This window comes from Malaclemys terrapin, chromosome 5, assembly GCF_027887155.1.
Source record: "Malaclemys terrapin pileata isolate rMalTer1 chromosome 5, rMalTer1.hap1, whole genome shotgun sequence".
Classification (NCBI taxonomy): domain Eukaryota; kingdom Metazoa; phylum Chordata; order Testudines; family Emydidae; genus Malaclemys; species Malaclemys terrapin.
In genome coordinates this window covers 120,252,867-120,276,397 of record NC_071509.1, presented here as the reverse complement: position 1 = coordinate 120,276,397, position 23,531 = coordinate 120,252,867, and the positions used below count along the sequence as shown (strand labels likewise).

The following is a 23,531-nucleotide window of genomic DNA, read 5'->3' as shown; positions in this document are numbered from 1 at the left end:
TTGCTTATGCCTTCCAGTATCGCACTGCTTTGAATATTTCCTATCTGATCTGTAATGAGACTTCTTCATTAGCACAAATGAATGGCCTGAAATACTCTCCAAGCACCACGTTGTATGCCTTCTTCACAGAGATAAATTAAAGATTATCATGATCAACTTTAGTTCCATTTGCACCCGTCTTTTTCTTCATCTTTAACTTAATCTTTCCATTTGTAGTTCATGATCACTGCCACACCTGGCACTTGTATGGATTCTGACATCCAACAGTGACTAGCTGTGCATCTTACTGATAATGTGGTCAGTCTGGGTTTTTGGTTTGGCCATCTAGTGAATTCCAGGTAACCTTCTGCATGTCTTTGTGAAGAAACCAAGCATTGCCAATAATCAGATTGTGCATCTCAAAGCACAAGGTAGAATCAACAAGATATACATTAAATGCATTAAAAACTGCTGATAGGTCTCAAAATGTGAAGTCAGGGTATGATATGGGTAACAATCAAAAAGTTTACAATGGTGTGAGCGCTGCAAAAGACAGATGATAGAATGCCAAAGAAAATAATGCAAATGCAACCAAGGTCAGTCGGACCTAGAGACAACCACCTACTAGATGGCAGGATATCGTATGTGGGGACATGACTTGACTTTAGTAATCTTATATCTTGACTTTAGTAAAGCTTTTGATACTGTCTCGCATGACCATCTCATTAACAAACTAGGGAAATGCAACCTAGATGGAGTTACTTATAAGGTGGGTGGGTGCAAAACTAGTGGGAAAACTGTTCCCAGAGAGTAGTTATCAGTGGTTCCAGTCATGCTGGACAGGCATAATGAGTGGGGTCCCACAGGGATCAGTTCTGGGTCCAGTTCTGTTCAATATCTTCATCAATGATTTAGATAATAGCATAGAGAGTACACATATAAAGTTTGTGGCTGATACCAAGCTGGGAGGGGTTGCAAGTGCTTCGGAGGATAGAATTAAAATTCAAAATGATCTGGAGAAATGGTCTGAAATAAATAGGATGAAATCCAATAAGGACAAATACAAAGTACTCCATTTAGGAAGGAACAATCAGTTGCACACATACAAAATGGGAAATGACTGCTTAGGAAGGAGTCCTGCGGAAAAGGATCTGGGGGTCATAGTGGACACAAGCTAAATATGAGTCAACGGTGTAAAACTGTTGTAAAAAAAGTAAACATTTTGGCATGTATTAGCAGGAGTGTTATAAGCAAGATACGAGAAGTAATTCTTCCTCTTTACTCCACGCTGATTAGGCCTCAACTGGAGTATTGTGTCCAGTTCTGGGCACCACATTTCAGGAAAGATGTGGACAAATTGGAGAAAGTCCAGAGAAGAGCAACAAAAATGATTAAATGTCTACAAAACATGACCCATGAGGGAAGATTGAAAAAATTAGGTTTGTTTAGTCTGGAGAAGAGAAGACTGAGGGGGGACATAACAATTTTCAAGTACATAAAAGGTTGTTACAAGGAGGAGGGATAAGAATTGTTCTTCTTAACCTCTGAGGATAGGACAAGAAGCAATGGGCTTAAATTGCAGCAAGGGAAGTTTAGGTTGGACATTAGGAAAAACTTCCTTACTGTCAGGGTGGTTAAGCTCTGGAATAAATTGCCTGGGGAGGTTGTGGACTCTCCATCATTGGAGATATTTAAGAGCAGGTTATACAAACTCCTGTAAGGGATGGTCTAGATAATACTTAGTCCTGCCATGAGTGCAGGGGTCTGAACTAGATGACCTCTCTCTTGAGGTCCCTTCCAGTCCTACGATTCTATGACCGAGTTGGGCTCAATGGAGGAACAAGCCATGGACAACAATGAATGGCAACATTGTAACTGCTCCCTATGCCTGAAAAGATGGTCTGGGATGAAGAGAGAGTTCATCCATATCTAATGGAAACTCAAAATAATGATCTCTCACCTTCCTACAGACTCTCTTTCATATAGACTCATAGACTTTAAGGTCAGAAGGACCATTATGATCATCTAGTCTGATCTGCACAACGCAGACCACAGAATCTCATCCACGCACTCCTGTAACAAATCCCTAACCTATGTCTGAGTTATTGAAGTCCTCAGATCATGGTTGAAAGACCTCAAGGTGCAGAGAATCCTCCAGCAAGTGACCCGTGCCCCACGCTGCAGAGGAAGGCAAAAAACCTCCAGGGCCTCTGCCAGTCTGCCCTGGAGGAAAATTCCTTCCCAACCCCCAATATGGCGATCAGTTAAACCCTGAGCATGTGGGCAAGACTCACCAGCCAACATCCAGGAAAGAATTCTCTGTAGTAACTCAGATCCCACCCCATCTAACATCCCATCACAGGCCATTGGGCATATTTACCTGCTAATAATCAAAGATCAATTAATTGCCAAAATTAGGCTATCCCATCATACCATCTCCTCCATAAACTTATTAAGCTTAGTCTTGAAGCCAGATATGTCTTTTGCCCCCACTACTCCCCTTGGAAGGCTGTTCCAGAACTTCGCTCCTCGAATGGTTAGAAACCTTCATCTAATTTCAAGTCTAAACTTCCTAATGTCCAGTTTATATCCATTTGTTCTTGTGTCCACATTGGTACTAAGTGTATCACTCCTTACTTCCTTTTTCTTCTCTCCATTCACGGCTATGCATCTCACTTCCTTTCTGTGCATTTTCGTTGATTGTTTGTTGGATTGTATTGCAATAATACCTAGGACCCTGAGTCATGGATCAGGGCCCCATTGTGCTAGGCACTGTGCAAACACAGAATCAAAAGATGGTCTCTGCCCGAAGAGCTTACAGTGCAAATATAAGAAATAGAGACTGGGGAGCCCAAAGTAAAGATGAGACACTATTGGTCAGCAAGAAAAGCAGTGGTCACGGCACAGCAGCTGACTAACCACTGTCAACCACTGGGTTGCTTATGTTTGCCTCTCCCCTTCAGTCACCCATTTGGAGTAATCCTAATCCTACCAGGTTTATTCACATCCTCCTGGGCTTTCCTGATTTTTCAAAACTGCAAAATTAAACAAAGAACTAGCCACTTGTGTGTGAATGACATATCTGTGTGCAAAACTGCAGGAATTTCATGGAGGAATTGAGCGTGCAGTTGGGACACATGGTTTTTGAAAATCAGAACTGTGTCACAAAGGCCCATTGGTGGTTCTGTGTCAGCAACTCTTGTCAGGCCTGACATACTCATTACACTTCACACACTGGTCATTAATGTCACTGTGAAATGTTTGTAACAACTCAGTAGGTGAAATTATGGATATTCTCCGGTATAGTCTCCTGGAGACTGTACACAAGGGTGACAAAACAGGTTTCTTCTATAAAAAGGGGAAATAAAATGTGGTGGCAGATGCCCCATCCAGGAAAGAGGGCTCTGACCTGCTGCCTCCGAGTCAGCCAGTGGGTAACTCTCCTGCAGCTTTGTAAGGGAAGCGTGTGACCCTGGACACTCCTGTATTCACTATTGTAATAATTTTTGTTCACAATATGCCTTGAAAGGTATCATCTGAAATCTAATAACTCACTGATCACTAAAGTTCTTGTGTGAGGTGCGTACAGCATGTGCATTAAGAGATATATGCTGGAATTATGACTCAAGTGTGTTTAAAGCAGGCATGTCAGGAGGTGTTGGTAAACAGGTTTGCCCTAGACAAAGGACTGTGTATTCGATTCTCTGACCAGCGTGGTGTTCGGACAAAGACAACGAAAGTCCATTTTCACATATTAGGCAAACAAAACCATCAGGCTAACAGGTGGGGGTACCGAGCGGGGCTGTAGACAGGCTTCTAGGCTCAGAGCTGCTGAACCAGGGCTGTCCAGCACAAAGGCACTTCAGGCTTGTAGGTTGGTTGTGAGCGTCCCTGGCTGGCAGCTACAGCAGCACAGTGTTGTAAAGCACCCATGTTGCAGGGCTGACTTTTGCTGGTCTGGATTGCACCCTGAACCTCGTAAGAAGGTCCTATGTGCCTTAGCCAAAAGTCCTTTCTTTGCCTTAACCACAGTACCATCCTTATCACACCATAGAAACTGTCAGGACGCAGTTATGATTTTACAGCCAAACTCTTTTCTTTGCTACACTGGTATATAAATCTGGAGTAACTATTAAAGACAAGAGGGTTCTTCTGGATTTGCATCAGTGTAACATAAAGAAGAATTTAGCCCATTGTATGCTTACTGATATGGTATGGCCTTGATGTCTGATCATTTAACTTAGCAATGAAAGATAATGTAAGATTTTCCCTGACTCCAAATTGTACAGGTTCATCTCAGTTTCACTAGGTCAGTGCCATATCTTCTTAAAATGCCAGCAGGACAACTGTGAATCGGTCGATAAAGTATTCACTAAAAGAGGGCCCTTCAATTAGTCTGAGGTTAGTCTAGAGAAGTTTTTCTATTTTTAATCAATCATTTCCTCTTGCCAGTGTGTTTTGTGCGCATTTTGGCATGGGGAGAGATAGGAATAAGTCAGTCTCCAAACCCAGCGAGGCACATCCTCAGCAGGTAAAAACCTATGTAGCTCCTTTGTCTACAGTGCAACTCTGCTGATTTACACCAGCTGAGCATTTGATCCCGTTAGTGGAAAACTAGCAAGTGACATGGTATTGGGCAGATCATTTAAAAGTCATTTCTTCTTCCTTACAACATGTTGGTCATTTTGGTTGCTTTAAAATTCATTTTGACTTTAATATAAACAATGGATAGACACACTGCAAATATATAGTATACAACAAAACTCATTGGATCATTCCACCTGACACACAATATTCCTCAGCACCAGGATTAAAAATCTACAAACCCCAGGAGCGTATATAATGTCCAAAAGCATGTCTTTAACAAAGAACACATTTTAGTAGTTAGCAGTAATGCCCCTCATTAAAGATGGATCCTCCCCCTCCCCTTTTTTTTTTACAGGCATCGTTTTACATTTTGCTGCACCTTCCTGAGAACGTTGAAAACAATTGCCATGCAGAGTATTAGCATTAACAATATCAATCATGGTCTTGCTGTTCATTGATTGTAATAGTAATCATGGCCATATACATCATACCCATGTCCCTTGTAGTAGCCATATTCATCCTCATATGTTCTGTAGCTGTCCCCTCGGGGATACCCGTTCTCCCTGCCATCGTTATAATCTGTTTGGCTTTCATAGCCATTTTCATAGCCCGTGGAGGTGGTTTCTCCGTTTTCATAACCCCACAGATCCCCAGGGGTGGTGGTGTCATAAACGCCCTGATCCTCAGTAGGCGTGGTGTCATCTAGCCCCGAATCTGCCGGGGTGGTGATGACGATGGTTGTGGCTTCACTTCCATTCTCTTCCTCCTCCTCTTCAGCCTCTCCCTCGCCACCATTCCCATTCTCTGTGTCCGTGCCATTGGTGCTCGTGCCATTGCCGCCATTGCCATTCTCATCCACTTTTTCAGTTTCCTCCTCCTCTTCTTCATTTTCCTCCTCCTCATTTTCATCGCTGTCTTCTTCACCTTCAGAGCCTTCAGAGCCTTCGCTCTTCCCGCCTTTTCCGGGAGCTTTGCCTCCCCCCACTTTTTTAGGACTTTCGCCCATTTCAGCATTCTCGGGACCTTGGCTGTCTTGCTCCTGTGTCACATATGTCAAAAGAGTTCAAATTTACAAAGGGATAAATAGACAAGGGAAAGACGCAGTCATTCGAAAACTTTTAACGTGGGGCCAGACCCTTCAGGCGACGTGTGTCTTGCCCTAATGGACCACACATACGTAGGAGGGAGGAAGGATTCCCTCCCGGCTTCTTGCATGGCCCATGTAAGGGGTGGTCACAGTTGCAACTCAGTCACTTGGGGGTGGGAGTGGTGCAAGGACTGCATTCCAAAAGCTTCCCCCACTCTAGGGGAAAATGGCTGGGAAGTAAGCAGAGGTATGGCTCTCTACTCACACCCACCCACAGTGGCTAGTAAGCTGGATGGCCCACTGGGCAGCAATATGGGAAAGACAAAATTACTCCCAGTGCAATTGGGAACATGCAAAAGGCATTGTGCCCATCTGAAAGGTACATGTGGACTCCACTGACTTACACTAGCTGAGGAGCTGGTAATACATGGTTGCAGACAGAGACTCCTTTCAGGATGTTTACCTCCCAGCAGATATAGCTAGGCATATCATCCACTGGCTCCTAAGCCCATACCAAAAAGCTGAATGTGCTCCAGACTAAGAACCATTGAATACAGACTATATTTTATAGCACTGGTATTTCCCCCTGCTTTTTGGGAACAGAAAGACATTAAGACACAGTAAAGCCTGCCTTCAAATTGTAAGCTGTCACCATATATGTGTTTTGTACGGTGCCTACCATAGTGAGGGCCCTTTACCTGGTCTAGGCCTGTAGGAGCTCTTGGAAACTACTACTAATGGTTATGACACAAATTGGGGTTTAACAATGGGAACGGTCTAATAAAGAAGGAGCTGAACTGTATTTAGTGGGCCTGTTCTCCAACGTAAATCAGGAGTCCATTGAGTTACACCGGTGTAAAATGGGTGAGCAGAGAATCAAGCTCAATGTATTTTGGGATTCCTTGGGCCAGTCTATTGGGGTTGGAGGGGGGGGGGGGACAGCCTTTTGTACTGGCTTCATTGTATTTATAAGCTTACTGGAGGGTTGCAAATATTACCTTCTTAGGGATTTTGGTTTCTCCTGTACCAAGGTCTTTCTTGCCTACAGCAGTGGGAGCCTCTGTAGTAGATTCTTCACCTTCATTCTCTCCATTGTTTCCTTCGTTTGACTGCTCCTGCTGAGATATTACATGACACTGGTCACAGAGGCTGTTTTAGTTTCGACAGAGATATAAAAATAATCTCATCACATGAGCAGTAAACATTTCAATTGAGGGAATTGTTTTTCCCTTCTACCCTTGCTCTGTCTGCCTTAAATACTGAAGGAAAGCACTCTTTCTTAGGAGCTTGCGATGCCAATCCTTGCAGGAAAAACAGAGAATCCTGAATTTGTGTCTTGGCTGTGGAGTTCAAGAACAAATAATTTTAGAGCTCTGTTTTCAAAAGCAGCCTCGAACTTGAGTGTGCACAGTCATCTGCAAATCTAAACAAACAGCCTGCACAAAAATCCCATTATCTGCAGGAGGAAATGATTGTGTGAACAAAATTACAAGCACAAAATTTAGTAATGAGGTGTAGAGGATGCTTTAATAATTTCACCTTAACGGGCACATTTTTTCTAGAAGACGCCGGAGTTGGTGTGTTCAGCTCCCAGGATTATTTATCTACATTAGTATTATGCACATATAATGCACAAGTGGCCATTTAGTAGTCACAGCTGTATGTGAAATTTTGTATCTCTATGCATAGTGCTGGAACTAGGGGTGCTGGGGGTGCTGTCACACCCTCTGGCTTGAAGTGGTTTCCATCATATACGGGGTTTACAGTTTGGTTCAATGGCTCTCAGCACCCCCGCCATAAAAATTGATCCAGCACCCCTGTCTCTATGGTAAAATGTAAGCCCTATGGCTAAACTGTTAAATCTGCATGTATGCAGTTAGTTGCATGTGCTAAAAAGCACATGCACTTGCAACCCCATGTACAAGCAGTTACAGCTGTAGTGCATGTAGTAATTGTAATTACATAATGAGCAGTTCAAGTAAGACTCTGGGTTTGTGTGAATTTAAATATGCTACTTGAACAATGGACAATTGGGACCACTTCTGGTTTTGTGTTTCTAGAGCTGAGATTTTTCCAACTTTTTTCACAGTGTAGACCACATCTTAATATAGCAATCCTCTAGCTGACCACCAAAATCCCATTCACGATCACACAACATCCCAAAGAACTGTCAACTCTGCTCAGAAAATGGGGACTACTTTGGGTTTTGTATTTTCCCAGGAATTTTTGTTTTGAGACTTCAGTGAAAACCAAAACTAGTCCCATCCTTCCTTTGTAATTACACATCAGTGACTGAAGCTGAATGTTTTTGTTTTTGTTTCTTGTTTAACAAAATATATCATTTCAAAGAACCAAATCAAGCTTTGAAGTAGGGATGGGTGAATTTGTTTTGCCTAACTTCAAATGCACTCAAACATAGTGGGGTTGAAAGTTTTGATTTGAACTCAGACATTAATGAGTTTGCTTTCTGCTTTGGAGTATCTCTGGAAAGGTGAGCAGATGAAAAAAACACCATTGAAGAAATAAAGTGCAAAGTGGATCAGATTGTTGGGAAGATTGAAAAAATATAGAGACACAATGACAAAACAGCAGAGAGGGAAGAGTGAAAAATTGTAATGAACAAATAAAAATGATATAGGGGGCCCCGCGTCTGCCAGACTGACTTTTGAGGTTTGTTTTCTATCTCAAACACATTACAATAAAACAGCTGTGTATCGATCTATTCTGGCTACCAAGAGGGCTGTGGAGGAAAAAAAATATTAAAGGTCTGGTGATGGATCCTATCCTTGGGGTGGAAGTGAAGTCCCTGGCTTCCGTGGGAAGTGGATTGAAGAGCTGAGTGTACCGTGTTAGTGCTCAGTTGAATGGGAGGGCCATTGGACTTCTGAGGCTACTGATGGCTAGCTTCACCTGTTCTCAAGGCTGAGATTGGGGAAGAGAGAGACCTATTTCTTAAATCATAGATAGATACATGGTGCTTGTGCTGGTTCTTTTAGTTAGGGTGACCAGCCAGCAAGTATGAAAAATCAGGACAGGGCGTGGGGGTTAACAGGAACCTCTATAACACAAAGCCCCAAATATCAGGACTGTCCCTATAAAATTGGGACATCTGGTCACCCTACTTTTAGTCATTCCTCTTGTTCCTCTGGCAAGCCTGGCTCAATTTTTCTTTCTGATTTTTGCACACAGCCAATTATAGTGTTAGAATCTGTAAGAATTTCAGAGATTTCCCCCCTATCTTCTGCAGACTGCCTTGTTTATATGACCGGTAGTACAATACTAAAGAGAGGAACAGTCTAATGTGCTCACCTTCAACACACACTGCTCAGTATCTGAAGAGGAATCAAGGAAGGTGAACCTCAAATCTTGGGTTAATTTAGTGCCAGTTAAAACTTAAGTTATTTTCCACTCTGTTGAAAGAGCCACCAAATTGCATGGTGTGGTTGTCTGTGTGGATAGGAATCAGAGGTTGTCATGGGCCCAATAAAATAATTATTGTAGTTATGCTATTTATATAGCCATTGCTGAGGTTCTGCCTTTTCATTATAAATTATCTTTCTCTCCACTGCCTTTAAGGCTAAACCATGCCACAGAATTGTCTTAGCCTGGAAACCACTTTTTAAAAAACAATAGAGAATAAAGTCAATGTTTCTTCAAGCCACTTTGGTTCACTTCAGAAATGACTATCTGAAACCTCAAGTCATGTAAACAAAATTCATAAGGAGATTTAAGAATTATAAGTAAAAGCACTTTAAAGGAGAAGTTAGAGGGTTATTTTTTTTTGTTGTTGTTTTTTTAAACCGGCCAGGACCTGGTTTTATGCTTTCAGGGCTCTGGGTTTCTCCTGTCAGAGTTTTTTATATCACCAACACCTAAACAGTTTCAGCATGCAGATTCTGCCTCTGCTCCAGGTTGTCTGCATGTCATCAACACTTCCCAAAGGAAAGGCAGAAACCTGACTCTAGTCTTGGCAGGTAGATAATAGAGGAATTGTTTTTATATGACCATATTATGCCTACAGATGAATACAGACACAATATACATGGTAATGCCCTGGCTTTTAAAATGTGGCCTCTATTTTTGTGGATACCATTTTTATCCTTGTGAATAACTGTAAACTCAAAGTTAGAGATTAAATAACCTACCTGATGGCAACTGCAATGCACCCATAATTAATATTGTACCCACTGGAACAGAGACCATGTTGAAGCCTTTTCCAGATAAGGCCCATCTCTAAATATAGGCTTACATTTTCAATACAGACTAATGGTTCTGGGTGTCTCAGTTTGTGGGTGTTCAACTTGAGAGACTTTCAAGGGGTAGGTGCTCAGCATGTTCTGAAAATCAGGCCCCTTTAAAGCCTCTCATGTTAGACACCCAAAAAATCACTCCTCACTTTGGAAAATCTTAGCTGTGCTAGTCTATAAATGTTTACGCTATTTGCACTCCTCCACAAGGGGCATGTTTGGGGACGTATTTTGAAATGTATTTTCCTCTTTATTCTCAAACAGATAGGGCAATTTATTCGCCATCACAGTTCCAGTTTCGTCTTCTCTGCCAACAAAGATACCAATTGGGAAATAAATTTCAAATGAGTTACTCTGTTTAGAATCCTGGTTTGCTGACTATGAGCATGAAAGGCCAAATTAATAGAAACAGAGCAAAGAAGGTATACCTTGCTCCGCATGAAAGCCCCACAGGACTGAGGAATGGACTCAGACTCAACAAGTCAGGATATCTGGTTAGCTGGGCCACACATACTAATACATGCTATGGAGGTGAGTGGGGGGTAAGGTCCACTGTTTGTTCTCCTGCTTGTGGGGTTTCAATCCTGTAGATTTATGCTTTGTATGGAAACACTGGTGCCCTGTCTTGCTCACGCTTCCCCCATTTCTCCTGTGCTGAGCTGCAGAGATCTCCGTAGCACATAGGTTGCAGAATCTCTATGCACAAGGCTCTCAGATAATTATTGCCTCCCGTGAACCTGACATATAGATTTTCCAGCTGCCTTTGGGTATTATGTATCCATGTAGCAGGCTCCAGGATTTAACCCTAAGTATTTGCAAATAAAATTGCATGATTATTTTCAGTATGTAGATTTAGGAGTGTAATATATTCCTTTCCCTGGATACCTGTATAATTAACACCAATGGTTGTTGTAGAAGTGTGTGGAAAGCCAGGTAAGCACAATATATATAATGGCATCTTTGTAACCCATAACAGTCATTCAGGCCAAAAATTTGGTGTTATAAATACAGTAGTCTCTAAGAACACATTGACCCAAGAGACCATAATGGTAGCAAAGAAGCTATTACTGCCTATCCAGGTCAAAATATGCATTTCCAAAAATAGTATTACACCAAAATACATATTTACGCAAGAGATTATATCAGTTTTGAAGGAGCCAACACAATCTAGAAGCTAAATAGTAATAGGAGAGGATGCTTAACTCCTAGTACTGCAAATACACCCCATGGTTATGTGATGGAAGTACTCTCTGTAGTCAGTGTTCCCTTTTCTGAGTTGATGGGCTTGTTTTATGAGTTAACCTGGGGCCACTCTTGTTTCTGGGTCACTTTATTCCCTTAAGGATTAGGTTGCAGAATTCTGTGGTGTGCCAACAAGGAGAACAACTTCTGTGTTGGTAAAATAAGGACTGGTGAATCACCAAACCCAAGAACAGTGCAGAAGATTGCATGCGGCTATACATAATGTCTCACACAAACACATACAGCCAAAAGAACTGGACGTACGGCCAGATCCTCAGTTAGTGTGAATCAACAACGTTACATTACTGTCAATGGAGTTTTGCAGATTTCCATCAGCTGAGGGTCTGGCCCACAGACTCTCTAAGGAAAGAACAGTTTAGTTCCATAATTCTCCACAGTCTTTGCTTTGCAATTATCCTGATCTAAATGAAGTAAACCTAGTTCTATGGTCTAATCGTTAAGCAGGACTTTCCAGTGCTAGTGCCTCAGTTTACTCATCTGTAAAAAAGCTAGTAACAATACTTACCTGTCTCACAATGTTGTTTATAAAGTGCTGTTTTAAAGAGGTTCTTAGATGAAGGGCACTATCGAAGTGCTGAACATTATTAGCATTTCATCTTCTTAGGCCTGAAGCAGGTCTGTGTCTGTAATTTTATCAAGCCCTGCCCATTTCTAAACCTTTGGAACCAGAAAGCCTGGACTGTGTCTCAAAGATTAGTCTCCCCTTAAAAAAAAAAAAAAGATGACTCAGGGCTTAAAAAAACATAGCAGCAGTCCAGAATGGAAACCTGTGGGTAGTTAGCAATCCTGACCATTATCATTCGCAGAGTCCAGACTATAAAAAAAATCCCCATTTTTTGTTTGATTTTTTTGTGCTACTTGGTTTGTTTTGATAATGGCCACGCAAGTTACGTACCCCTTCTTCTTCCTCCTCCTCTGAGCTGTCTTCTTCTTCTGAGTCACTGCTCTAAACAGAGGGAAAATTGTGAGTATTTCCTTTCCTGTGCTTGCAGAAAAGGGGGGTGGGGTGGGGGAAAAAGTGTGTGTGTGTGAGGATTGCATATAAAGCACTGAAAAGATTCTACATGGATAATTGATCTACAAGGTTAGCCAGATTGTTAAAGGATTCTGGAGACCTTCTGATGGTGAACATGAAACTTGAGATGCAGAGAGAGGTGGAGAGTCAGGTGGAGAAGGATTTGTAATGTCAATGAAACCTTGGGAGGTGTGTGTGTATACCACAGTTATACTGATGTTTCCACCAGCTTCTCAGGGGAGCATGTTGTACCAGAAATGGCTGATGTGGACAATACCTTTCATTCCAAAGCACTGATTATATGCATGCACCCTACTGAACGAGAGTGACCTTCAGGGGGGGGCACAGCTGCCAGCCAGCACACCACTGCTGCACAATGATTCTGTGCAGTGATAAGCCCCGAGCCTTTCAAAAGGCATCAATAGGTCCTTCAAAGTCCACAGGCAGTAGACAGATTTTTAGTCTTGTCTGAAAATTTTGTGGGACTCAGATTATGTATATTGAGGATGGAGGGCAGGATCAAACTGGCTAGAGCTGATTGAATCTGTCCTCCTGGGAGACTAAACATTTCAAAAGTGGTGTGTAGCCCACTAAGCCATCCCACTCGCTGGACTGAAAAGCTTCATTGCTGCTCTGTGTGCTTCACCTCACAGGAGAGGAAAGGTGTAGGGAAATCCAGGAAGCCCACAAGCATTTTTGGCCTTGGAGCTTATATCTTCTGTCCACTGACATTTGTGTTGTGCATAATTAGGGACGAGATAAGGATGTGTTCACAGGATTGTCCTCTGACGTTGTGAGTGAGAGCTAGAGATGGGCCCACACAAAAATATATTTGTACCAGAGGGACACGCCAAACCACTGTGCTGCTGGGGCATCATTTCCAGAAGCAAGACAATTTTTAGCTTCAGAGGAAATCAATGCCTCTGCATTGAACTCCATGCCAGTCAAAAGAGACAGATTTTGAGTCCATGAAAAATAATTTCAAACTGCTGGGGTTTTTTTTTTGTTTTGTTTTTAAAAAGCTTATAGTAAATTCTGCTATTTTTCCTATTTTCTCCCATTTTTTTCAGTTATAAGCAAAATTACTTCTTCCAGTGGAGTCTCCTTTCTGTGTGATGCATTATGCAATTACATATCCTGCTTTCCTGTAACCCTGAGCCATGCCAGTCTGTGCCATTTCCAGAGGCCATACTGAGGTAAATGATGTCATATTCTCGGCAGTACTGCCAGGCAGGATGCAGTCCATATGGCGATACTGGCCACAGTTCTGGACAGGTCTGGGAATTAAGTGGCCTTTGTTTACTGCTTTAAAATGAGTGTAATTATTTTATCTTCTATAACAGTGAGTCTCTTTTAAATAACATGTTTTGTGTCAGTGCCCCTGTGAGTCACACCAAATGTCTTTGGAACATGAGCCTTGTGGGCGAGATGTTCAAAAGATCCCAACTTATTGGGGTGCTGAGCTCTTCTTTCTAAATCTAGTCAAAAATGTTACTATGGGGGCAGCTGGGTGCCAGGCCCTTTTCATGACTGCCCTCCACCTCCTTTCCACTGGCTCTGACAGCATAAAAGGCAGTAAAGATACTGTGGAGAATTCCTGGGGAATTCACTGGCTCTCCTCTGTTACCCGCAGCACCCCCCAGTTCTGGGGTCACGTTGGGGGATGTTCCCAGAGAGAAAGAGGTGTGTCTGGGGCATTCCCACATCTGACTATTGCTGAATGTCAGCCAACCCCATAGTCAACTGTGAATAAGCAGGGCCAGCCTGAGGGGTGTAGGCTCTGGATGGCAACTTCCAGGGGCACCACATTGCTCGTCTCTCTTTTTGTTCCTGTTGCTGCTGCTTGGCTGGTTGACCCAACCATTTGGGGGGAGGGGGTGTTTTGTTTTTTGTTTTAAACTCGGCCACTTGGGGGGTGCCAAAATATTTTTTTGCTCTGGCAGCAGAACACCAAAGGCCAGACCTGGTCATAAATTAGCGTGGCTGAAAAAATGGATATAATGAGCCCGATTCTCCTTTCACTTACTCCAGACTTACACTAGTATAAATTTGCTGCTTCAGTGGAGTTAATCCTAATTTACACCACTACAAATGGATCAGAATCAGGCCCAGTACATCTACACCACCCAGAAGGCCAGATCATCAGCAGTTGTGCATTGCTGTAGCTCCATGGAGCTACAATATTTAAACCAGCTGAGAATCTGCCGCCCACTCCACCCCCCATAGGACCCACACTTGTGCCAGTTCCGCTTTTGGAGGTGTCTGTCTCTAAAGCATAGTTGGTATCGTTTTGTTTTGGCTAGAGAAACATTTGGGATGAAATCTTGGTCCCATTAAAGTCCAGGGGATTTTTGCCATTGAGTTGAATGAGGAAAGAATTTCACCCACAGGCTTTTGTTTGTAAAAACTGAATCAGTTGTATATATAAATCAGTATGAATGGTTCATTTTGCTCCATTTTAAACTATAGAGAGAAAATTTCACACACCTAAAAGAGAATTTAAGAGATTTGCAGGATCTTGAAGCAGATTGGGTTCACCCATCTGAATAAGAATAAATTAGCATCCCTAACTGTCTTTGGAACATCCTGGGCCAAATTCAGTCCTGGTGCAAATGAGTTTAACTCCACTGCTTTCAGGTCATGTAGACGGAATTATTCCTGCTTATGCCAAAACTGAGTTCAAATATATGTGAATTGTTCTAAATAAACCTCTACCCCTATATAACGCTGTCCTCGGGAGCCAAAAAAGCTTACCGCATTATAGGTAAACCGCATTATATCGAACTTGCTTTGATCCGCTGGAGTGCTCAGCCCCTCCCCCCCGAGCACTGTTTTACCGCGTTATATCTGAATTAGTGTTATATCGGGGTAGAGGTGTAACTTTAAAGTATCTGATATTGGCAATCATTTTTATCCAATAGGTATTTAATTGTGTTAAGTGTATGGATCATAATGCAACTGGCAATGATTATAACTGTTAAGGAGCCAACTCCTTTTAAAAAGCTGCATTTACCTGAAATCTTCTCTGTGGTGGATAGGCATAGGCATATCTGTAAAAATAATATCGATGTCTGTTCTTGAAAACCTAGCGAAAAAGTAAAAAAACTAAATCAATTTTGGTTTCAAGTATTGGAGTTTAAGAAACAAGTGAGTGTAATTGTAATACAGCAAAATAATCCAACAAGGCTGATATCATACCGCGTTTTCTTCCGAGTCATCTGATTTTGCTCTTCTGTAGAAGCTTTTTGCCTGTTGGAAAAGGTTATGTTAATGAATGGTTCTCCTACTTAAAAACAGCAGCAAGGCAAAGTCACTGGCAAGTGGTATTCTAGTGCCTCATCAATGATCTAGAAGAGTTAGTCAGTTGTTGAAGTCACTTACTGAGAAAGCACAGGCTATTCCCAAAAGGCAGATAAAGATAAGTGCAGTCCTCATTGTTGTATTTTCTGGAAGTAACAAGAACGGTAATGTTAGTATATGTATTTCACATTTATGAAACATCAGCACAGCAAGGGAGCTCCTGGGCTAATGACTTATGCAATATTTTCATCCAGAAATACCCCAGTGACATTTAGACAGACAGACACGTTTGCGCGTGCACACGCACACACACACACAAATATATCTGTATGGAGATAGACAAACATAGGGGAATCGCTTCTCCCATCACTGAAATACAGTACTGCCATTTCTGGGGTTGACTATGTCTCTTAGGGTATGTCTACACTGCAGCTGGGGGCGTACCTCCCAGCCTAGGTAGACAGATTCCCACTAATACTGCTTGAGCTAGTGTGCCAAAAAGAGCAGCATGGAACTAGTGCACAGGCAATGGAATGGGCAAGCATCTGAGCTTGAGTTGGGAGGGCATGGACTCAGGCAGCTAGCCCAAGCTGCTGCCCATGCTACAATATCCACGCTGCTATTTTTAGTACGCCAGCTAGAGCAGAGCTAGTACAAATCTGTCTACCCAGGCTGGGAGGCACCATTCCAGTGGCTGAGTAAATATGCCCCTAGAGCCTGGGTACTTCATTGCAGTTAAATTATCTGATGAATGTAGCCTTCTTTCTTTGTTGATTGATCATTCATTAACAAATCTTGATCGATGAATGTAGTTGCCCTTTGCAAGTACTCACCAAATAGTTTGTGAACAATGTTTAATCTTTGTGAACTAATCCTTTTTTTCTTTGTGAACTAATCCTTTGTTTGCATTGCATGACTGAGCTTCTAAATCACATGGCAATGTTTCTGCTCCCTCATTGGACAACTTGATTTTTAAAACAGGAGACTAGTGAGTGATGAATAGTGAGCAATTACAATGAATAATGTACATCTAGTTTGAGTTCTTGGCCAAATAATCCTTCATATAAGAATTCACAAAACCTCTGGGAATTGCACTCATTTTCACAAATAAACTGGCAGTTGTCTGTATCCTCGTGAATAATTCATAGGGTGACATTATGCAGAGCAAGCTTGTCACATTAATTCATGAAAATATAAATGAGTCACTTTCTGTATTATTCAACACATTAGTCAACAGAACACAGTAACACTAAGTAACACTTTAGTGCAGGAAGTCAAGAATGTTGAAATTCCAGGAGGAAATATTTAGATTGGTAGCATGTAATTACCCACCCAGGAATTTGGCCAGTTCCTTAGGGTTAATTTCTCCATCCTTCTGAAAGGAAACTTTAATGATCTCAAGTAGATTTTTGTGTTTGAAGGAACTTCCTGTATCCCCATTTTCCTAACTCCAAGCTGGGGTTTCGCTATAGTAAGAATGCTAACGTCACCATGATCAGGGCTGCGAAACGTGGGTTTTCCTCATAGGTCTCCCTTCCAAGTAATCAGCTGCTCTAACCCTGGTAGTCAGCTGATTAGCAATGAGCATATAGGTCAGAATGTGGGCTTACATAATATTTATGTTTAGAGCACCTGATATTTGTATGATATTTAGACCCCTGAATCACCTGATCTGAATAATGGTCTATTGCACCTTTCCTCAAACTTGCTTGAGACCTCAGGACTTTGACAGGCTCTGGACATCACTCTCTTAACTTTTAGTTGTCTGCAGGGGGAAATAGTGGCCTGCTGTAGGGTTTCTAAGGAACAGCTGACTCCATTATCCACTGTCTTTGAGATAAGTGGCTAGCAGGTCTACTACCTCTTCAGTGCTGCCAGACACACCCAATTATGTCTTGAAGTGAAGAAGTATCTTCTTCCTTGTTCTATAGAACAGGACCTGGAAACACATTTCTAGTTCTCATTCAATTTTCTCTTCAAGTCCTCTAAACATGGGACAGCTCTGAGAGCTGGTGGGAAATTCCCTTTTAGTGCTAAGGTGATTAGGAATCTTACCAGACTCCTACTCCTACCCACCCGCCTCCCAAGTAAAAGTAAATCAGAGAGATCTAAACACTAGGAACCAAAATTCAGACATTGTGCAAGTGGGTGAAACTGCACTGTAGTTCATGACATTTCAGAACTTGCAGTGGTCTGATTTTGGTTCTAATGTGGTTGTCGTGGTTCTTCACTGAATTACAGATTTCTCTTTGGAAGCGGTAATAAACACAGATTCTGAAAGCAAAAATATCCATAAATTGCACAACTGCTTATTTCATTAAGACACAGACATAAGGAGTCAGATATACATCAGTGTAGCCCTGTAGATTTATATCAACTGAGGATCTGGTCCCAAACTTGCAAATTACACCTGTCTGTAATATAACACCTACAAATTCTGCTTTTGGGATCATTTCTATATTTAAGTTTGCAACAAGATAAATTGTATTAATTTTTTTAAGCTGTGGGAAAATCTGTTACTTCCATTCTGCAAATTTTCCCCATGCTGTATTAAACCTAGGTCAGAAAAGAGTCAGGAAAAATTGTTTTCTTAGGTTGTTCAGTAGGGGTTTTGATTATATTTCACTTACGAAATTTTTATTTTTTCACATTTTCTGTCTCATATTGAAGTGGTTGACAAGTTATAATTAGGTATGGCATAACTTAGTTACCTTTTCATTCAGCTTTATCACAACAATCATGCTGTAAATTCATACCTTCTTTACAAAGTATACAAAGCATAATTTTGCAATCCAGTTAGAAATAGAGAATCAACAGATTAGAAAAACAGGTGGAAAAAGTTGGTCTCAATTTATACAACATATAAAGAAACTAAACATAAGAAATCTTACCGGTTTGCAGTCCTGAAGTACAGAGGCTAGTTAAAAGAAGTCAGTGGACACAGATTTAATAGTTTTGCTTGCTCACTGTCATCCTACTGGAATATAAACTCTCTTTTTCCCTCCAGTAGCCAATCACCACCTTGCCTGTGTGATGTCAGTAAGTGGACTCTCACCATAAAACCCCCCAGTTTCAACATGTTTCTAGACACAGATTTAGTTTATAAACATAAAGCTCTGTTCTAGTGCCAAGAGGGTTGTACAGTTTCATTTAATTAAAGGTCTTCTGTAAGATGAAGGGTTTGGATGCTGAGATGTATAATAATGTTCTGGATATAAATTAAAACAAATATTGGGAATTCTGTTTTAAGGGCTTTTTCTCTTTCTTTTTTGGAAAATGTTATATACAAAAGAAGTGGACACACAACAGACCTGATTCTCTTCTCACTTAACACCAGTATCAATCTGGTTTAAGGCTAGTGCGAGAGGACTATTAGGTCCATAGTGTCATTTGTGCTGGTATAGCTCATGAATATTAATTAAACACAGCATATATATTATATGAAGCCAGATGCTCACCATAGGTCTGCTACTTTACACCTTTGGAGAACCTGGCCCATTTTACTGTTTTATAGAAAGAAAGGAAGAAAATTGTTACCATTAATAATCATTGGATACCATACAATGTACATAGAGTTTTTCAATTCAAAGAATCCCAAAGCACTTTACAAACTATACACAGAGATCACTAGACCCACTACTGAAAAGCAGTCACTTCTCGGGTGAAACGTGGCAATTGTTTAATGGCGTACTGCAAAGCTAAACAATATGAAGAACATTGTGCAATTGAAAGTACAGGGGAAAAGCTAACTAGGTAGAATGTAGTTATTCAAATTAGAATTTGGTCAGGACACCAGAGTTAACAACCCTATTCTTGAAGAAATGCCTTCAGATCTATGACCACAAGTGGTCAGGACCTTAGTTTTATGGCTCATCTGAAAGATGCCACCTACTGCAGCGGTGTCCCTTAACACCATCCTAGGGCATTGGTTCATTACTGACTCAGAGAGTAAATGACCACCTACTGAATTACTAGCACCACTTCCAACAGCCCCTAAATGTTCGTTGGTGGTCTTCCATCAAAGCACTGTACAGGCTGGATTTTCACTCATGAAGCACTTCAGTGCGTTGGCATGAATGTTGGCTTGTCTCTGACCAAAGGCTAATCTTACAATAAACAGTAAGGAGCACTTAAGAGCTGACTGCCCTAACAGATGCTGATATCCCAATGTGGTGGTCACACTGTGTGGGTTGAGGTATCTGGAAAAGGGGTTACATTAATCTGTTTTAGTTCTAAGGCTTCAGTAGCACAATACGGAGGGCTGGATTCTATAATAGGCTGTGAGGAGCCAAACCTGGTGGTTATTACTGATACCAGGAAGGACAAAGAGACAAAGAAGGAGAGTGTAACTATAGGTACATGATAGCATTCAGTCATTTATTAGTGATGCAGTGCAGTCCTATTGGGTGACTTTTAGGGGAATTAGAGGGGTCAGGTATCTGCAGTCAGGAGGGTATTGCACATCACCAAAGAGAGAGGAAATCCTTGAACAATGGACTGAACTCAGACTGGAATCAAGAGGCAGGAAGGACTAGCTGACATTGCTTGAAGGACGGGATTTTACTAACTGACTAATTAAGACAGATCTTTTTCTCTCAGGAAGTCAAGATGCTGACAAAGGGAGGCAATTATAGGTATGTTTGTTATCCCTAATTCTCCAGGGCAGAGCTGATTTTATACTTTTTGTGGATGTTGGGGCTTGAAATGTGCCCATTATCCTGGGCAAAGGAGACTAGCAATATTTGAAATGGACATCTGATATAGAATGAATTGTCTGGCCCATCCCTGGGTGTGTCTGATATCAGTTGTCTAAGACAACGGCGATGTATATTATATGTGCCCAAAGTGTGGGTGTCTATGTGCTTTTGTTTGCTTATTAGGGCTTTATTCAGGTGAAAGTCACATTCATTTAAATAATCATAAATACCAATTTTAAAAATTAAATTATTTATTTCTTGGTGGGTTGTGGGGGGATTTTTTTGAGTAGGGCAAGGGGGCTGGTGGTTTTCCTTCACCCCCTTGGGCCAAATCCAGGACTGGTGTAAGTTAGCATCTCTCCATTGTCTTCAATGGAACTCCACTAATTCACATCAGCAGAGGATCTGGCTTCTTTTCTTTTTAATTTTTTCTTTCTTTCTTTACCTTCCCTTTTTCTAAATCTTTTTTCAACACCAGTTTCTCCTCAAACTGTTTCTTTAATATGTCTTTGAGACTTCAAAGTTTTTACCCTCTAAATCCATTCTCTTTTTTTATCGCTGCAAAATATATTTCTTTAATTTGGGTCTTTTATTCTCTGACTTATTTTTCCTGTTGGCATTTTCTCTTTTATGATGTGTCCACCCTGGGGCTAGCAGGATGATGCCCAGAGTGGGCAGATAGACTTGTGCTAGCTCTGTTCGAGCGAGTGTCTTAAAAATAGCCATGTGGATGTGACAGCTCAGGCTAGTGCAATGTTCACACTGCTATTTTGTCTGCCTACCCTCGCTGGGAATCACACCGCCAAGCTGCAGTGTAGACATAACCTTGGGGTGAAATCCTGAGAGGTGCTGAGCACCTGCCACGCCCATTAATTTGAGAGTCAAGGCTCTCAGATTTGAGGTTTAATAGGAATTGGCATTCTGCATCAGATCTGAAGTCCAGGTAGTATACATTTGTTTCTTATCCCCTCGCTCTTCCCTCTGGTTAACCCACTCCTGTCTCTGTTAGATGTCCTTTCACCCCTCCCTTCTGGATAAATTGTTAAATGCAATTGTATAATGGGGCTGCTTGTGATGATAGGGTGCTCAACAGTTTGGGGGGTTCATTTCTGGTTTTTCTTATGCTCCTAAACTCATGCTTCAGGTTTCAGCTGGCCACCTGCGGGGGTCAAGAAGGGATTTCCCCTCAACACAATGTATTCTTGGTGTGTTTTTTAATCTCCTTTTTCTGAAGCATCCTGGGGACCACAGCTGGAGACTGGACATTGGATGGGGAAAGCCTGGGATCTGAGGTGGCATCAAGTATCCTCTCTCCCAGGTGCTTGGTTGGCTGGTTCTTGCTCCCATGATCAGGATTTAACTGATCACCACATGTGGAGTCAGGAAGGAATTTTTCCCAGGTCACATTGGCACTGACCTTGGGGATTGTTCACCTTCCTCTACAGCATGTGGCAGAATTAACTGGGTATATTTCATTTAATCATTTCCCTGCCACTGTGGGGGTCTGGTGCACCTGGGTCCCTCCTGTTCTCGGTCTGTGGCAGATAATGGTCTAGTCTGCTGTGAGCTGTAATAGTTGGTTTAATTTCAGTTGTTCCATTTAGTGTGCAGGTGCTGGGTGCTGATGGTGGCCTGTGATAGGCAGGAGGTCAGACTAGATGATCGGGTGGTCCCTTCTGGCCTTAAACTCTGACTCTCTGGGTATGTCAGTAGTGTGGATGCTCAAGTCCTAGGTTAGCAATCCCAGCATCTGCTAACATGAGTTCTGCTAACGCTGCAATATAGTTATACCCTAGAACTCCCTTCTTTATCTGGGCCTGATCCAAAACTTACTGAAGTCAGTGGAAGGGCTTCCATTGACTGCAATGGGCTTTGAATCAGGCTCCTTCTCCTCTGTTGCTGTCTCTCTCCCTTTCTACTTTCCCACACTCTTTCCCCATTCTTCTTTTCCATTCCCTGCCTCCGTCATTTTTTCCCCTTTTTTTCCTTTCCTCGCTCTCGTGACTGGGCCAAAGGTGCTCCAAGACCCAATCTACCCAAAGAATGCATCCTTGTTCCAAGCTGGGTTGGGGCAGACAGGCCCCTTATCTCTTGCTGACATAGTTCAACTCCATCATGCAGTCTCCTTTGTGCTTCACATTTGCTTCCAGACATGTTAGATAGTTGACTGTTCGGTGCTCAGTTGAGAGCAAGGGCCATGAGTAGGAAAGAGCGGCGTGATCTGCCACTGAAAACACTTATAATCATCATGGAAGTGTAGCAATTTGGGTAACTAGGCCATTTCTCATATGGCCACAGACATCTTCCTCCCCTCCCCCCACCCCCAGAACATTGATAAGGGAACTAGACATCTGAGGAACTACTTGGCAGAGCTGGCCACATGTAGAGGGGTAAACCAATTCATCTACAGTAAGGATCAATTTGAGCAGCTGCCTCTCTCTCAAACTTGAACCCGAACTGTGCTCAGATCTGGGGGGTTAGATCAGGACCATCTCTAATTCCAACTTTTGCCCTGCCACACTTTGAAAACATAATGCACTAGCTACTGACTGTAACTATTATTTATTTTTATTTCAATTGTGCTAGGTGTGAGGAAGCTAGCACTGAATATGAACCTCTGGACAACTAGGTACAGAGTGGGAGCACTAGTATAGACACCACGGTGATGACACTGTGATGGATACTCTCCAAACCAGCAAAGCAAACACCAGCATGAATGCCACCTAATGAAAAAGAGCCAAAGAAAAGAATCAAATGTTCTGAATTCATGGCAAACTGGAAAGCTCCTTCTGACAGGAAAACCTAGATTATGTCACTTAAAATTCCTCAGTACGGTCTGTTTCCCCTGGGCTACGTTGTAAACATCTCGGTTGGAAATTAGGAAGCTAACATTTGGTTTTGTTTACTTTGGGTAGGAACATTCCTGCAAGAAGGTTGCTGGTGCTGATGTTATTGTCCTGAGTCTGTCAGGTGAGTTAAGGTACCCTGAACATTTTGGTTGAAATTTACAAAGGTGCCTAAAGGAGTTACACTCCCCACTCCCATAGGTTTTCTGTGGGAGTTGGATGTCTAACTCCTTTAGGTGCCTTTTGAAAGAAGCAATTATACTACCCTGTTAATCTATCATTCCTTAAGAGTAATTGTCTCGCTAAACTTTTCCCCTATATTTTTACTATCTCTTGAAATGCCAGTGTGACTATTGTTGTAGCTCTTATATTACTTTAACTTTCTATGGAATATTTTACCTGCTTTTCCAGATTTTTTTACCTATACGGTTAAGGGGTTCTTGTATAAACCAGGTCCCATTAGCATGCTCTGTACCAGTCTGAAGCAAGAAGGTGAAAGGGACTTTGGAT

At 41.9% G+C, this 23,531-nt stretch overlaps 1 protein-coding gene and 1 long non-coding RNA gene across 3 annotated transcripts; one reads left to right on the top strand and one right to left on the bottom strand.

Annotated features, from left to right (window-relative positions):
• Window positions 1-4,673: 4,673 nt before the first annotated feature.
• IBSP (integrin binding sialoprotein) lies at window positions 4,674-18,499 on the bottom strand. Of its 2 annotated transcripts, none has more exons than XM_054031174.1 (7): window positions 18,370-18,499; window positions 15,560-15,624; window positions 15,377-15,427; window positions 15,192-15,263; window positions 12,059-12,109; window positions 6,652-6,768; window positions 4,674-5,605 (listed from the first exon to the last, which is right to left on the bottom strand). In XM_054031174.1, exons 2-7 carry the CDS (start codon window positions 15,611-15,613, stop codon window positions 5,018-5,020), a joined length of 933 nt encoding a protein of 310 aa, XP_053887149.1. In that variant the 5' UTR covers window positions 15,614-15,624; window positions 18,370-18,499; the 3' UTR covers window positions 4,674-5,017. The 2 variants fall into 2 exon arrangements, with proteins under 2 accessions (XP_053887149.1, XP_053887148.1); XM_054031173.1 differs by having other exon boundaries at window positions 6,652-6,771; window positions 18,370-18,466.
• Window positions 10,392-23,141, top strand: LOC128838734 (uncharacterized). The gene is made up of 4 exons (XR_008445251.1): window positions 10,392-10,431; window positions 13,249-13,374; window positions 20,078-20,112; window positions 23,091-23,141. It is a non-coding gene; the product is annotated as an uncharacterized LOC128838734 (long non-coding RNA).
• The last annotated feature ends 390 nt before the right edge of the window (window positions 23,142-23,531 follow it).